The 15,190-nt window shown below is 44.0% G+C and overlaps 1 protein-coding gene across 4 annotated transcripts in view; it reads right to left on the bottom strand.

Annotated features, from left to right (window-relative positions):
* The window catches only part of cacna1fb (calcium channel, voltage-dependent, L type, alpha 1F subunit), a 49,737-nt gene that overhangs the window by 30,933 nt on the left and 3,614 nt on the right, over nucleotides 1–15,190 (bottom strand). For all 4 annotated transcript variants that reach the window (XR_005709401.1, XM_040153220.1, XM_040153219.1 and 1 more), the window contains 13 exons: nucleotides 13,381–13,520; nucleotides 8,791–8,942; nucleotides 8,543–8,695; nucleotides 8,009–8,205; nucleotides 7,726–7,829; nucleotides 7,401–7,552; nucleotides 6,288–6,362; nucleotides 5,357–5,438; nucleotides 4,767–4,793; nucleotides 4,520–4,680; nucleotides 3,584–3,809; nucleotides 2,422–2,629; nucleotides 755–875 (listed from right to left, as the gene is read on the bottom strand). Coding sequence is in view for 3 of the 4 variants with exons in the window: in XM_040153220.1 (XP_040009154.1) it covers nucleotides 755–875; nucleotides 2,422–2,629; nucleotides 3,584–3,809; nucleotides 4,520–4,680; nucleotides 4,767–4,793; nucleotides 5,357–5,438; nucleotides 6,288–6,362; nucleotides 7,401–7,552; nucleotides 7,726–7,829; nucleotides 8,009–8,205; nucleotides 8,543–8,695; nucleotides 8,791–8,942; nucleotides 13,381–13,445 (1,723 nt within the window). In the remaining variant the exon portion in view is untranslated. The remainder of the gene's footprint in view (nucleotides 1–754; nucleotides 876–2,421; nucleotides 2,630–3,583; nucleotides 3,810–4,519; nucleotides 4,681–4,766; nucleotides 4,794–5,356; nucleotides 5,439–6,287; nucleotides 6,363–7,400; nucleotides 7,553–7,725; nucleotides 7,830–8,008; nucleotides 8,206–8,542; nucleotides 8,696–8,790; nucleotides 8,943–13,380; nucleotides 13,521–15,190) is intronic.

Genomic DNA, 15,190 nt, shown 5'->3' with positions numbered 1-15,190 from the left:
TCCTGGTAACGAGCAGCAAATGTCCCCTGCTGGAGTTAAACTGAAGACATGCTGCGGTTTCATGCTATGTCCCGGGACTCAACCGAAGGGGGGAAATTAAACGCACCTCACGTGGGTATGTTAAAATGAATGGCCTCTTTCCTTCTACTGTTTGAGATGAACCTTTTTGAACTGTTAGTTGCTTGGAGTTGTTCATCATCTATTTATATAATAGAGGTGTGGTGTCCATTTTTAAGCATTTTGACCTGACGATGTTCTGACTGGGATGGACACGTCGTCTTTTTGAAGCCTTTTATTGCACCTCTTACTTTTTCTTTGATTCAACCTGTTTACCCTTTGATGGGTTAAGTTGAAACACAAGAGCTTCAGAAAATCTTCAGACCCCTTCACCAAAAACGACAATGTGAAAGCATGGACTGAAAATGAAGATGAGTTGTACGATGTGTTTAATTTTAACGGACTTACATTTAACTCCCTGTGCCTAAACTGCTAAGTCTTCACCCAGTTTCAGCTTGGTTTGGCTCTAGCCCCCCAATGACCCTCAAGGATAGGCAGGTGTAGCAAATGGATGAATGAATGAATAATGCTTTAGCCTGCTCACAAAGAAGAGTGGATGTTCCTGTGTGTTCACGATGTGAGCATGTGAACGCCTCACTGCAACAATTAAACCAGAGTGAACTGACTTCAGCCAAAACAGGGATTTTCAGGCTGTGAGGGCTGAGAGAGGGAATCTCAGTCTGCAGGTGAAGGATACAGTTACCACAGATGAAGAGGATGACAAAGTAAACGCAGACGATCATTCCTGGAAACACGGGGCCTCCGTACGCCATGATGCCGTCATACATGACCACGTTCCAGTCCTCACCTGTCAGGATCTGAACACACAGTCAGCATCAGTGACACGCCTCCTACAGGAGGTCACTGACCAAACCGTCTCCATCATGGAAAGTTTGTCCCGAACCCCCCACGACGCACAGCAGAGACAGCGGAGCTCGTTTTCTAAGAGACTCATTCAGCTCCACTGTCACAAAGAACGTTTCAGGAAACCATGACACTGTACAACAGCTCAACGACTATCTTTCCATCATCCATCCAACATTCCATCCAACTATCCATCCATCTCACTATCCATCCATCTATCCATCCATCCATCAATCCAACTATCCAGCCATCCATCCATCCATCAATCCATCCATCCAACCATCCATCCATCCATCCAACTATCTATCCATCCATCCATCCATCCATCTATCCATCATCCATCTATCTATATATCTATCTATCCATCAATCCATCCATCCGACTATCTTTCCATCATCCATCCAACATTCCATCCAACTATCCATCCATCTCACTATCCATCCATCCATCCATCCATCAATCCAACTATCCAGCCATCCAGCCATCCATCCATCCATCCATCCAAACCCTCCATCTATCCATCCAACTATCTATCATCTATCTATCATCCATCCATCCATCCATCCAACTATCTATCCATCATCCATCCATCAACTATCTATCCATCTATCCATCCATCCATCCATCCAACTATCTTTCCATCATCCATCCAACATTCCATCCATCCATCCTTCCATCCATCCAACTATCCATCCATCCATCCATCCAACTCTCCATCCATCCATCCATCCAGCTCTCCATCCATCCATATATCTTTCTATCCATCAATCCATCCACCCGACTAGCTATCCATCCATTCATCCAACTATCCATCCATCCATCCATCCAACTATCCATCCATCCATCCATCCATCCAACTATCCATCAATCCAACTATCCATCTATCTATCAGTGTTCTGCAGGTTGTAGCGGAGTAGAAGTGTGGTACTTAAGTACAGTACTTGAGTAAATTCACTTAGTTACTTTCCACCACTGCTGCTGAACACCTGCCTGAGCTTTCTGCCGGTTAACCTGGCAGCTTTACCGTCGTACCGCCAGGATCTGTGAATGATCCAGTTTTTTAAATAACAGTCTCTTGTACCCCATGAATCATGTTCATGGGACAATGTGAATTGTTTTCGGTGCATCAGTATCCAACAAGCCTGCTGATTTGTAATAATTCATCAGAACCAAAAAGTCTGATGTTCACTGGAGAAACAAATCTTCATTCTGCTATAATCGGAATAAAACTGTATTTTTTTCTGATTGAATAGAAAAGAAAGCATGACTGAAGGTGTGTCTGTGATTTGAGAGCAGTTTATGTCACAAAGGTCTGGTACGCTGTACTCACTACCCTGCTGTCCTTACCCTGAGCAGTTGGGTAACAGAAGGAGGAGGGTGGGAAAATCTGTCCATCCTGGTCCAAACCTGCATAACGTGGCTGGACAGGTGCAGGATAAAACTGGGACCACACCAAATGGTATTAAACTGGAGCCCAGAGCTTCGGGCTGCGGGTGTTACCTGGAAGCAGGTAAGCAGCGCCTGTGGGAAGGCATCGAAGGTGCTGCGTTTGGTCTGCGTTTCGTCGAAGTTGAACTTTCCTCCGAACAGCTGCATGCCGAGCAGAGCGAAGATGATGAGGAAGAGGAAGAGGAGGAGCAGCAGGGAGGCGATGGACTTCATGGAGTTCAGCAGGGACGCCACCAGATTGGACAGAGCCGTCCAATGGCTGAGCAGACACACAGCAACACTATTACAGCACTGACATGGAAGTTATGTTTTGTACACAGCTTTCGTCCTCATAAACTGTGAATTTATGTTGGGGAAAAGAAAATGTTGGTCAGGCAGAGCAAAGAGAGGAGCTCAGCAAAAGCCTGAATTTTGTCCGACGTATTACCGATGTCAGACCGAGCGGTTTCCACCTCACTGGGTCTTCATCAGGGCAGAAACTCTAAAAACAGATGTTTACACCGGCTGCTCTAAACAGGCAAAACACCACAAAGAGCAATATGGCAAAAGATAATGAATTGTTAGGTATCCCCCCCTCTGATCGGCCTGATCGATCAATAACTTCTATTCCCTCTACGTCCAGACACTGTCGGAGGTAGAAGGATTTACAGGGACCAGTGGATGAACTGTTTGTTTTTGGACATTTCACCATCTGTTAATGTGAGAAATCTTTAACAGTCATACACTTACATTAGCCCCCCTCAGGCCTTTTTACCCCTGACCCCTGACCCCGCTGGTCTCTGATGGCAGGAGCCTGCAGGATGGTTTCAGAAACAAACCTCCCTGAATGTGAAATACTCCCAGTAAGTTTTTAGAATACTGTGAATCTGTAGAGCTTGTTTGCTGTAATGCATCACCGCACGTGTAGCAGACCTGTAATCAGCGTGGATGCGTAGCTTTGGATCTAAGATCCATCCAAAAAACACTGTGTCACATGTTGAGACTCTTGTACTGTGATCAGTGTTTCAGCCGCTTCCTCTGGATTCACTACCAGTGGAGCTAATCTTATTGTATTTATTTATGTACTGAATATTACTTTTTTTTTTACTGTCATTGTCCCTGTTCTTTCTGTTTTGTTTTTCCTTTCATAAAATTGGATTGTGAGGACAGGGGGGCAACTTTGAGGAATAAAGAGAAGAGGCAGCTGTAACCTGGCTCAGGTGTGTTTTCTCACCGCGTGACCTTGAAGATCCGCAGCAGGCGGACGCAACGCAGTACCGAGATCCCCAGAGGAGGCATGATCTCCATCTCCACCAGGATGGTCTCCACGATGCCTCCACACACCACGAAACAGTCGAAGCGGTTAAAGAACGCCACAAAGTAATGAGCCAGACCCAAACTGTACATCTTCAACAACATCTCCACCGTGAAGAGAGACAGCAGCACCTTGTTGGCGATGTCTGCAGAGACGGAGACAGACAGGCCCCTTTATTTATGTAGTTTCAGTTTTAATCCCTTTTTAATACATTTACCTGAATAATCTCATGTATGTGTCTTCTTTTGTTTGTTTTGTACCATATCACATTAACTGTACTATCCTGTACAATGATAAACTGGTCCTATATCATCATTCATTACATACTGGTTCATATTTAATCCTGTTCATACTCAGGAACACCAGGCTAAAACTAATGCAGACTCATCCTGTGATAAATCCTCCTTCGTGAAGGTTGTGATGTTCAGTTTGTGTTGAAACTGTTTCACCTCTCTGTGGGACAACACGGTTCAACAGCAGCCTCCAGACGGATCACACAGGTGAACCAACACCTCTGAAACAGTTTCATCACAACCTTCACGAAGCAGGATGTTTCACAGGACTGAGCCGGGTGTTCCCAATAAACTGACAACTGAGTGTACATTCTACTACCATGTGAACTGTCCCTGCCTACTTCTTTGGTTTGTGGCTTCCTCTTACCTTACCTAGTCGTATCCTCCGTCCTCTGGCGGTCTCTACACTATCTAGTATCATTTTACATGTTCATGTTTTCCAGTCACCAGGTCGTGGATGTTTGTGTGCTGAGAGGTGCCAATGTAATTCGAGAAATCTGAGATGTTGACACCGATAACGTCATCTGTTGTGTGTGTGTGTGTGGTTTGTGTGTGTTGTTACCCTGGACTTGTGTGAGCCAGTCAGGTTGGTTGTAGTGCTCGGAGGCGCTGAGGGAGGTGTTGAGGAAGACGAGCAGCAGAACCAGCCAATAAAAGGTCACCGATTTAACAGCGGTGCGACAGTTTCTGCGACAGACGCGATTCCACCGACGCAAAGTCCGACTGACAGAGAGAGAGAGAGAGAGCCAGGCGTTATGGTGAAGTGTGTGTTCGTCATCTCCTGAATGTCTGACGGTCAGTGAACTCACCAGCAGCTGATCTTCATCATCCGAGCGCTGAAACGAGAGGGACTGAAGTCAGTTTACTGTCCGTAACGCGACCAGTCAAGATCCAGCACAGTGTAACCAGACCACAATCTGAACCATCCACATCCTGAGGATTCCTCAGTGGTCCTGTTCACCTGACTACAGGTGGTAGACAGGTGTGTCCCACATACAGTTTACCACGGTAGACATGAAGAAGCTGAAGTTTCTGACATGTTGGATTCAGACTGAAGATGATTCTTCATGTCCACACACTATAACGTTCTAACAGAACCTCAGTCATTGTGCTATGTTCTCTTTCTTTCTACCAAAACCACCACCTTTCCTGAACCTGATCCAAAGAGCTGTTGTTGCCCAAACCAAAGACTGGACTCTGGACGTGAACCTGGCCTCTGGTTTGACAGCTCATGGCGACTCCGCCGCTGATTTTTTAGTTTCTTTTTAAGTGTCAATTTTAGGAGACAGGGTTGTTTGAGTGCTCACTTCTTCAAATTGCTGTTTGAGAATTTAGCTTCTTATATCAGTATGTGTCGTAACAAGTACAGCAGTACAAGGTCTGTGTGTGTGTGTTTTACCAGCAGGCCTGGCAGCAGTTAGTGTGTTCCTCATCGATGTTTTCAGTGTTTTCAGACGCTGTTTCACTGGCAGGAAGACTTGCTGAGAGACAGACAGAAAGACAGAGACAAACTTGATATCAGTAAATCTCTACTGCAGCGACTTCAGCTGAACTGAGACAGAGACAGAGAGTAAAGTCTCCTGATTAGAAACAGGGTCAGACACAGACCCAGATATTTTACAGGGACACAGTGAAGTCTTTCCACATTTAGACAGAAAGACAAATGAACACACACACACACACACACACACCAGCTGCATGTACCGTGTGTGTGTGTGCGTATAAACACTCAGTGAGCACTTTATTAGGAACACCACCCTAATACTGAGTAGTTCCTCCCTTTGCTCTCAAACAGCCTCAGGTTTTTGTGGCCTGGACTCCACCAGATGTGGGAAACTTTCCTCTGAGATTCTGGTCCATGTTGACATGAAAGCATCACATTCTTTCTGCAGATTTTCCAGATGCACATTCGTGCTGCCAAACAGTGGTTATCTGAGTTACTGTGGCCTTTCTGTCAGCAACTCCAACCAGTCTGGGCCAACCAGTTCTCCCCTGACCTCTCTCATCAACTTGGACTGATGCTCACCGGATGGTTTGTGTCTTTGGCTCCGATCCGCATAAAAACTCTAGAGACAGCTGGAGATCAGCAGTTTCACAAACTCTCAAATAATAAATATCTGCATGATTTTATGTATTTCACTGCATGAATAAGGATATGTACAGGTGTTCCTAATAAAGTGCTCGCTGAGTGTGCATGTATGTAAGAGTCCTTATGCAAGTGATATCACACAAAGAGCTGATATACTGTATATGATACAGAGTGAGGCAGATTGACAACCAGACAAAGTGATCTGAGTTTAAATCTGTGTGTGTGTGCGTGTGTGCCACACCATGTGTTTCGTTGGAGTGACTGAACCATCCGAACTTCCCTCTCTTCTTATCTGACAGATCGCCGAGAGACGGACCTGAGACACGGAGACAAGAAACAGAAAAACTCCTTTTATTTCACTTCTGAAATGAACGAGAAGTCAGCACAGAAACAGACGCTTCATTAACGTTTGACAAAAACAACAGCAAAAAGAAGCACAGGACACGTGCAGTTATCATTCCAGAGACAGGACTCCATCTTGTCCCAGTCATGTCCCAGTGTACACATCACAGCTCCCACAGCCCCTGTGCTGCTGAACATCTACATACTGTCCACTGTCAACCTTTTCAGCAGGGGATTGACTAGTCCACGACTCTCATCAGCAGCGAAGACATACTGGACCTCTCTGAAGTCCTGTAGGTGGTTTATGTTTCAGTGTATACAGCAAACTTTATGAGTTATCCACCACCACCACCACCCTTCCACCCGCAGCAAAGACTCAACACTGCTGGGGTTCGTCCACTTCTTACAACTGTAATTTTGTTTGATTATAGTTTTTAATCTGGACAGAATAAAAACGACAAGCACGAAATAAAAACCAGGTAAACCGGTTGTTCGTTTTTTTTCGGCAGATGTCGGTTACAATGTCGTCTTTGTAGATATTAACTGCACCTTTGTCTTGTTTTATCACATATACAAAGTGTATTATTACATACACACAACACAGCAACTTATCATGTAGAAACATTAAAAGTGTCTTGTTTTAATGAGATACATTGATTTTGTGAAATAATGGGGATGTTTTGTGAACTAGAAATATCATTAGAACGAGTCAAGTTTTTTGTAAAAACAGAATAATTGGGTATAATTTGGTGATGATTTTGAACTGATAAACTTTTGCCTGCTATATTTGCTCTGCAGCTCTTCATCAGTTCTCTTATGAAGACCGAATAATTTGCTCTAATTGGCCTCATTCATTGACATCCATTAACTTGATTTTTTAATTAACTGTAAATAAACGGCTGTAGCCTCCTTCGACTGTTTAAAAATGTCAAACTGCAGAGCTGAAGCAACACGTCTGACTAAAACGCCATGTACACAACCTGTCAAACCACACACTGTGTCCCTGTCTTACGTGGGTTTCCGTCCTCGTCCAGTTCGTCCATGTCCTCGGCCTGAGTGATCCAGTCCATGTATCCGCACAGGTCCTCCTCCATCTGCTGCTTCTCTCTCAACTTCTGGAAATCTCCCCGAGCCTTCGCCTTCTCCCTCTCCTTACTGAACTCTCTGCAACGTTCACACAATGTTTAAACAACACTTACATCTCATACAAACACTGTAAAGTCTCAACAGACCCTTGGAAGTGAAACATTTCATTGAGTTCGTTTTCAGAATCGGCTTATTTTATTTGTTTAAAAGAATTGTCGAGTTAAGTTTTTATGTCATGAGAGACGACGAACCCGCTGAGGACTCCCAGAACCAGGTTGAGAACGAAGAACGAGCCGAAAATCACCAGACTGACAAAATAAACCCAGGGCAGCTCGAACCCTATGGCATCATTCATCTGCACACACACAAAGGAAAACGTTCCACGTCTTGAAGACATACAAATACATAAAGTGAGAATGGATGACGAGACGTGGATGTACACAGATCAGCCACAACAGTAAAACCAGTAACCGGTTTTAATGTCGTTGCTGATGGGTGAACATGGTATGTATGAACCGTCACAGTTTATTTTACCCAATACAGTACGTCGGTCCATCCCTCCATAGTGATGCACTGGAACACGGTCAACATGGCAAAGAAGAAGTTGTCGAAGTTGGTGATTCCTCCGTTGGGACCATCCCACCTCCCCCGACACTCAGAGCCGTTAACTGCGCACTGGCGACCGTGACCGGCAAACGCACACGGAACCGGGTCGTCCTCCACATAATTATCTGCACAAGTGTGTGCTCAGATTAGTGCACTACTCGTTACTACTTCTCATTCTTGTTGGGTATTTTGATCATTTCCTGCCCTCAAATTAAGTGAAATCAAAATTTCCTTAAACCATTGTTTTCACAATTATTACATTTGTCTTCATTATTAGTGCATTTAAACTTGTTGTTAAAGATGTTGTGTGACAGAGTTTTTACTTGTTATATTAACTCGATTTTGTGTTATATTTCTTCACAAATAATTGATTCTATTGCCCTTGTCTTCATTAGCAAATTCTGAAACACTGAATTTTATGTATTATTATTTTGTCTTAAGGTCCCCCCTGTGTGTGTGTACCTGTTCCTATGTAGTAGCAGGTCTTGTGCATGCGTCCGATGAAGAGTTCCAGACCGATGATGGCATAGATAATGATGACGAAGAGAACCAGCAGAGCGATGTGGAGAAGAGGAACCATCGCCTTCATGATGGAGTTCAACACAATCTGTAGACCTGACAGACACACACAAAGCTTATCATGTGTACAAACATACAAGACACACACACACACACACACACACACTGACTCGCCAGTCCAGTAGACTCACTGGGGACTCCAGAGACCAGCCTGAGGGGCCTCAGGACTCTGAAGGCTCTCAGGGCTTTGACATCCAGACCTCCAGGTTTCCCTGGCATGTGGTGAGTGGTTGCCTGCTCGCCAGACTTATGAGTCATTGTCTCCAAGACGACGCTGAACAACCTGCACAAATGGCAACGACAGAAGAAGAAGAAGAAAAAGAAGAAGAGGGAGACTTAAGTTAACCTCCACCTCATCAAACAGTAAACTTCAGTTTGAAGGTTTTGGTGGGAAGAATAACTGGAACATTTTTTATTTTGTGACCTTGAATAGAGAGAACACACAAGTAACAAAGATAACAGAGAGTGTGGTACAGCAGAGTATTATCTGCATAACGGCGGAGATAAATAATGTGGCTCCTGGTCACAGTGGCAGCACATTAGTCCAGATGTCAAGGATGTGATCTCCATCACTGAGGTGGGTGAGGGATACACATCTCAATGCATTGCCAGTGATCCGATGCGTTACAGATGTGAAGCAACTACTAATGTGACTCGATACGATTCACCCCTGTTGTAATGCAGTGTGGTTCGATGCAATTTGATTCAAAGAGATATGATGTGATGCAAAAGAATATGATGCTACGAAATTCAATATACCAAAGATAGTTGGATTTTATTTCTCTGGTTCTTCTTAAGCAGACAGCAAACCATAAAGAACTGCCATTTTGTCTTCACATCCGTGTTTCTCTAGTACTGCAACTCAGTAAGCATCTCATGCTGTTTCTTTTTGACCCCCTTCACTGACAGGCTGTTTCACTAGTCTGTTCAAAAGATAGAATTAAAAACCAGGCCTGGACCTTGTCTTAATAAGTCCTTCTTTCCTATTCTCTGTCTCCAGTTATACTTTTATAACACTTCACACATTTAACAGTAAAACATTTTACGGATGCTCAGGATTACAAATGGATTATACTGCAATGTGCCGTAACTACCGCCGGCAGGCAGATGTGCTTTACACTTTCAGCAGGTAGACCAACTCAGCAGCGAGCAGAAAGCAGAAGAACTGTTTCTACACTTTATAGTGACAAGACATATTTTGCAAATTGCATGTGTCTTCTGAAGTTGTCCTGCTCTGTTGAAAAATCTGAAGTTTCGCAAAACGTAGTTATTTGATGTAACGTCTAGTTCTTCCTCCTCCATGATCATCTGTGACTTGCCTGTACACGCCTCCCAATAACCTGGGATTTGGCCGAGAGCCTTGAAGAGAATTGGCCACTGACAGCAGTGGAGATGAGACACCGCGCTTGAGAAACAGTTTGGAGAAAAGGAATCAATCTAAATATAAAACTATTGGCTACAAATTATTGATCACATATATAAATAATAAAGGCATAGGGCCACTGCTAATAATTATATATAAATAAAATGGATTTTACCAATGCAAAGATGTTAGAAACTATGCATCTCGAGTTCATGCTAATTTTACCCAGTGCACACTTTTTTAATTGGGCCAACTGCACCGCGAACTTTTATGCCGGTGATCTGATGCGAATCGGTGAATCCTACCACACGTCCCTCTCCACAGCAACAGTTTTCCAGCTCCACCTGGGGGACCCTGAGATGTTCCCTGACCTGAGGAGACATGTAATCTCTCCAGTGTGTTCTGGGTCTACCCTGAGGCCTCCTACCAGTTGGAAGTGTTCGGAAAATCTCCAATGGAAGGCGCCCCGGAGGGTCCTGTTCAGATGCCCAAACCACAGTGATGCCACAATCTCTATCTTCAAATAAACCTTATTCTGTGTTTTCTCTGCCCCTTGGACTAATGAACACTTTGTGTTTTCACATGAAAGTCGGTTTAATTTAGAGGAACGTGTGTCAAAACGAAGATACTTTGCAGAGTACTTGGCCTATAGGAACTAAGGCCACCTGGTAAAACAGCCACTACACAACCTTTTATTGGTCATATTAAAGACATTCCTCTGAACCAGATTGAATGAGCCTCTGTGTAAATCTAATTTCACCACAACATTATGTTTTATTTTGCTGTAATATCATCAAAACATTTTTCATGTCATGAGAAGAGGCCTCACCAGAGGAAGCATCTAAATCCTGACACCAGCCTATTTATAAGAAAATGTAACCAACAAATACTGTAATCAACATCATGAGAGGCCAAGCTCAGATTTGAGAGGATTAAAACTGCACCATCAGCAGAATCAGAACGTTTTTCTGTGCTTTCCTTGATTTTAAAAACAGATCTGAAATCCTCAAAAACACTGTTAAAAGCATCAGATGAATTAGTTGAGTGAAAACAAAGTCTTCTGAACATTTCATTAAGATTATAATATGGAAATCGCTATAAATTAAAAATCAAGTGGAACGAGACTAAATTGTCCACCTTCACGTCTCCAGAACCTGTAAAGACTGAGCGTCTTCCCTGAGAGAGTGAATCCACCGTCCCTACAACACAGAGACAGACAGACAGACGCATAACGTCTAAATCCTGAACTCGTGGAAGAAACCCTCAGTGCCCCACATACAGAAGCCCCAGTGTATCATCTCTGACTGTAAAGTGGAACGGAGCGTCCTCAGGCCCTGTTACCATGACAACAGGTTTCACCACATCGGCTCGGGGACATCCAGTCACGCCGCCATCATGCAGCGAGGACACATAACCAACATGGAGGACGAAGCTCAGGACCTGCAGGACTCGCTGTGACCTCAGCAGGTGACTCGGATCTGTTTCCTCCAAACTGGGAAAATAACACAGCTGCTGCTGGGCTGTCGTCTCTCTCTGTTTTATATTTGATGATACTTATTAAGTAAAAGTAAAACTTAGTAGTTTTCTGTTTTAACTTGCTGTTGATAAAAACACCTCCAAACTTCCTCCACGTTTACGTTTACATTTACTTTGACTCATCTGGCGACGCTTTTATCCAAAGTGATTTAGAAGTCGGGGACAACGCTGCAGCCTCAGTACAGTAGGAGACCTTGGAGGAAGCACTAAGTGCTAGTTTGGCCTGTTGGGGTGTTAGAGGTGTCAGGAGAGGAGTCTCCAAGAGAGCTACTCTTCAATTTCCTCCTTTAAAGACAATGATGTCTGTACTTTAACGTGGGATGACACGCCGAAGGTTTGTACTGTCATGTCAATACGTGTGTAATGATATAAAAACAATACTGCAGGTCGGTGTGATTATCAGGCTGCTCAGGTATCCTAAATCTGCCACAAGCACACAAACACAAGCCCGGCTTCTTTAGGTCATTTCACTGTTTCTTTATATACAGCTTCTACTGCATCAGCATCTGCTCTCAGTAGATGGCGGCTGGTAAACGTGGACCCGAGTTGTTTCTGAAGCAACACAATCCAGTGAAATGGTTCGGAGCGATTCGACTGATCCCCGAACTCTGATCTAATGAGTCGTTGAGTCTGAGATCTCATTTATAAAATATAAACCTCAAGGAGAAAATCTGTGCAACGTGCCTCCGTGGTTTTTCAGTGGTTTACGAACAGAGGGCGAACGGCAGCAAGACACCCATCAGACTGCTCCACCCTGTCCTCCCTCAGGAACCCGAGGAGAACCAGAGCTGCAGCCTTGCATCGTCAGCACTAACAACAGTGGTTACCTTCCCTGTGCCGGCGTAGGAAGGACTGTGTTTGTACCCTGACAGGTAGAATTTATTGTAGCTGGGTAGATGTGTATATTCAGAGCAGAAAGTAGTTACAGTGTGCAGCGATCAGAGTCGGCTGTCACATACACTCAACGCAAAAAAACACCAAAACGAGATAAACTGTGGCGTCGCTGCAGGGTTTGTTCCTCCACCAGCCACAGGAGCTGCAGAGTTTACTGCAGTCACATCGGATTTACCGCCGCAACACACACACACTGACTCAACAGAGAGAGCAACAGAGGGCAAGAACAGAGAACCAGGATCTATACAGTGAGCCAGCATCTACAGAGAGAACCAGAGTCTAAAGTAAGAACCACAATCTATAGAGAGAACCAGGATCTAAACAGAGAAGTAATGTTTAAACAAGGTACCAACAACTTATGATAGGACATACTGTATGTCTGAAAAGAACCAACATCTAAGGGGAGAACCAATGTATAAAGAAAGAATCGGTATTTAAACAAGAACCAAGCCTCTATTGAGAACCAACGCTTGAAAAGAACCAACATCTAAACAGGTAACCAACATCTTATGGCATCTAGAGAACCGACCTCAAACCGTTAAACAGAACCGGTGTCTAAAGAGGAGAACCAACACCTAGTGGGAGAACAGAAATTGAAACTGAAACCAAGCATCTGAAGAGAACCAACATTTTAAGAGAGAACCAATGTCAAGAGAGAGTTCCACAGCGTCTAAACAGAGAACAAGCATGCAAAGAAGAGAACCCACATCCGCAGAAAGAATCATTGTCTAAAGAGGGAACCAACATTCAGACAGAGAACAAGATCTAAAGAGAACCAACATTCAAAGAAAGAGCTAATACATATAAAGAAGACGGAGAACAGCATCCTAACAAGGAACCAATATCTTACGATTAAATTGATGTCTAAAGACAGAACAGACATCTAAAGAGAGAACCGACAGATCGGTTGGTTCCTGTGTTTGCTCACCCGACGATGACGATGACGAAGTCGAGCAGGTTCCAGCCGTTGCGGATGTAGGAGCTGGGGTGCATCACCAGACCGTAGGCCAGGATCTTCAGGAAGGTCTCCACTGTGAATATGATGAGGAAGACGTACTCCACTTGTTCCTGAAACACAGAGAACGTCGTCCCTTCAGACCCCGGAACATCATCATCAAACACCCTGTTGATGTAAAGATGCTACAGAACCGCTGAATGAAAAACAGATGAAGAGCAACAAATCTCTCTCTCCACTTTTCTCGTAAGGAACACATGGAAAACACCTGGTGGAAAACCGCTGATGAGGTTTATAGAGTTTGGGGTGACCCCGCTAGATCTCACGGAGGAGATGTCTGTATGGTTGAACCCCCTGTGTTACGGGAGGGTGCTTGTATATCGATGTATGTATCGACATCTTTTATTGGACACCCAGGCGAATGTGCTCAATAAGAATTATTGTTAAGGGGAATGATACCTAGTTTATAATTGGGGAATTCTGTTTTGTTGGTGTATCTCCAAAACCTTGTAAATCTAATGCAAACTAATCAATCATGATTGGATTTTTGTGACAGCTGGCTCCAGTGTCTGTCCAGTCAGACGGTTTTAGTTTTGTGTGTCCAGGTTTTCAGGAAGAGATTTCTGTTTCCACCAGAAGTGGAGTTTAGTTTACGCTGCTCACAGATTTGAAAGATTTAAAACATTTAAAAGCAACGTCTCCTTTCAAAAACTTTCAGAAAGACTCTGATAAACCACACAACACACTGGAGGCTGTTGTGATAAAAACACTTTATGTATTTATTAGTTGAAAGAAACCAACAGGTGTAAGAAAATGTTTTTTTTGGTTTTGTTTTTTTAATTTTTGGGTGAACTGAACCTTTAATGCTCTAAAAAGAGGTCTGAATGGTGGAAGACATTCACACAATAAAGCAGAGAGAAAGCTAGGGTGTGTGTGTGTGTGTGTGTGTATGGGTGTGTGTGTGTATGGGTGTCTCTGTGTGTGATCTGGTCAACGTGGATGTGGGGAATTTGTGAGCATTTCAGAGGATTACCAATCTGTCATCATCTCTGCTGCGCGTGCACACACACACACACACACACACACACACACACACACACACACACGTCTTTCTGTAAGGACTGTCAATGACATAATGCTTTTCCTGTCCTACCCTCTCACCTTCTCCATCACAGTTACACGTCTGACCCCAACATGTACCTTAACTTGAACCATAAGATCAAGTTTGAACCCTCAGAAAGCGCTGCCTCACAAAGATAGATGTACACACACACACACACACACACACAGTCTGTGGCCTCAGATGTCCAGCTCTCAGTCCCTCTGTTAGCTGCACTTGTTAGAAACACTTGGAGTCAAACCAGCGATCCTTCTCCCAGTTAACCTTCCTGACCAATCAGGAAGGAGGAGAGGAACAGCTCTTGTTACCTGATTGGTCAGTCATTTTATCCTGGGACAGTGGAGAGCTCGGACGCTTGTTCTTTTCCCTGTTTAACCTCATGTAGCAGTGTGACCACAGCTGGCCTCCAGGCATTAATGACAGCAGCACTGCTGTGTATTCATCTCTGGGGTAATGTAGGTTGTTTTCCTAAAGACGAACTGTTTCCTCAGCTTCACTCACCTCATCAAACTGTTAAACTGTCTGCTGCTGTTAGAGGCTTAAAGTGGACGATGAGCTGATGTGATCATTTGACCGTTTCAAACAAATGCTCCGGATTATCTGGACCTGGGAAAACATCCTGCAGCCTCCTCCCATCAGACACCAGCGGGTTGAGGCATACCA

The sequence above is a fragment of the Xiphias gladius genome, chromosome 18, assembly GCF_016859285.1.
Source record: "Xiphias gladius isolate SHS-SW01 ecotype Sanya breed wild chromosome 18, ASM1685928v1, whole genome shotgun sequence".
Taxonomy (NCBI): domain Eukaryota; kingdom Metazoa; phylum Chordata; class Actinopteri; order Istiophoriformes; family Xiphiidae; genus Xiphias; species Xiphias gladius.
This window is presented reverse-complemented; position numbering and strand designations above follow the sequence as displayed.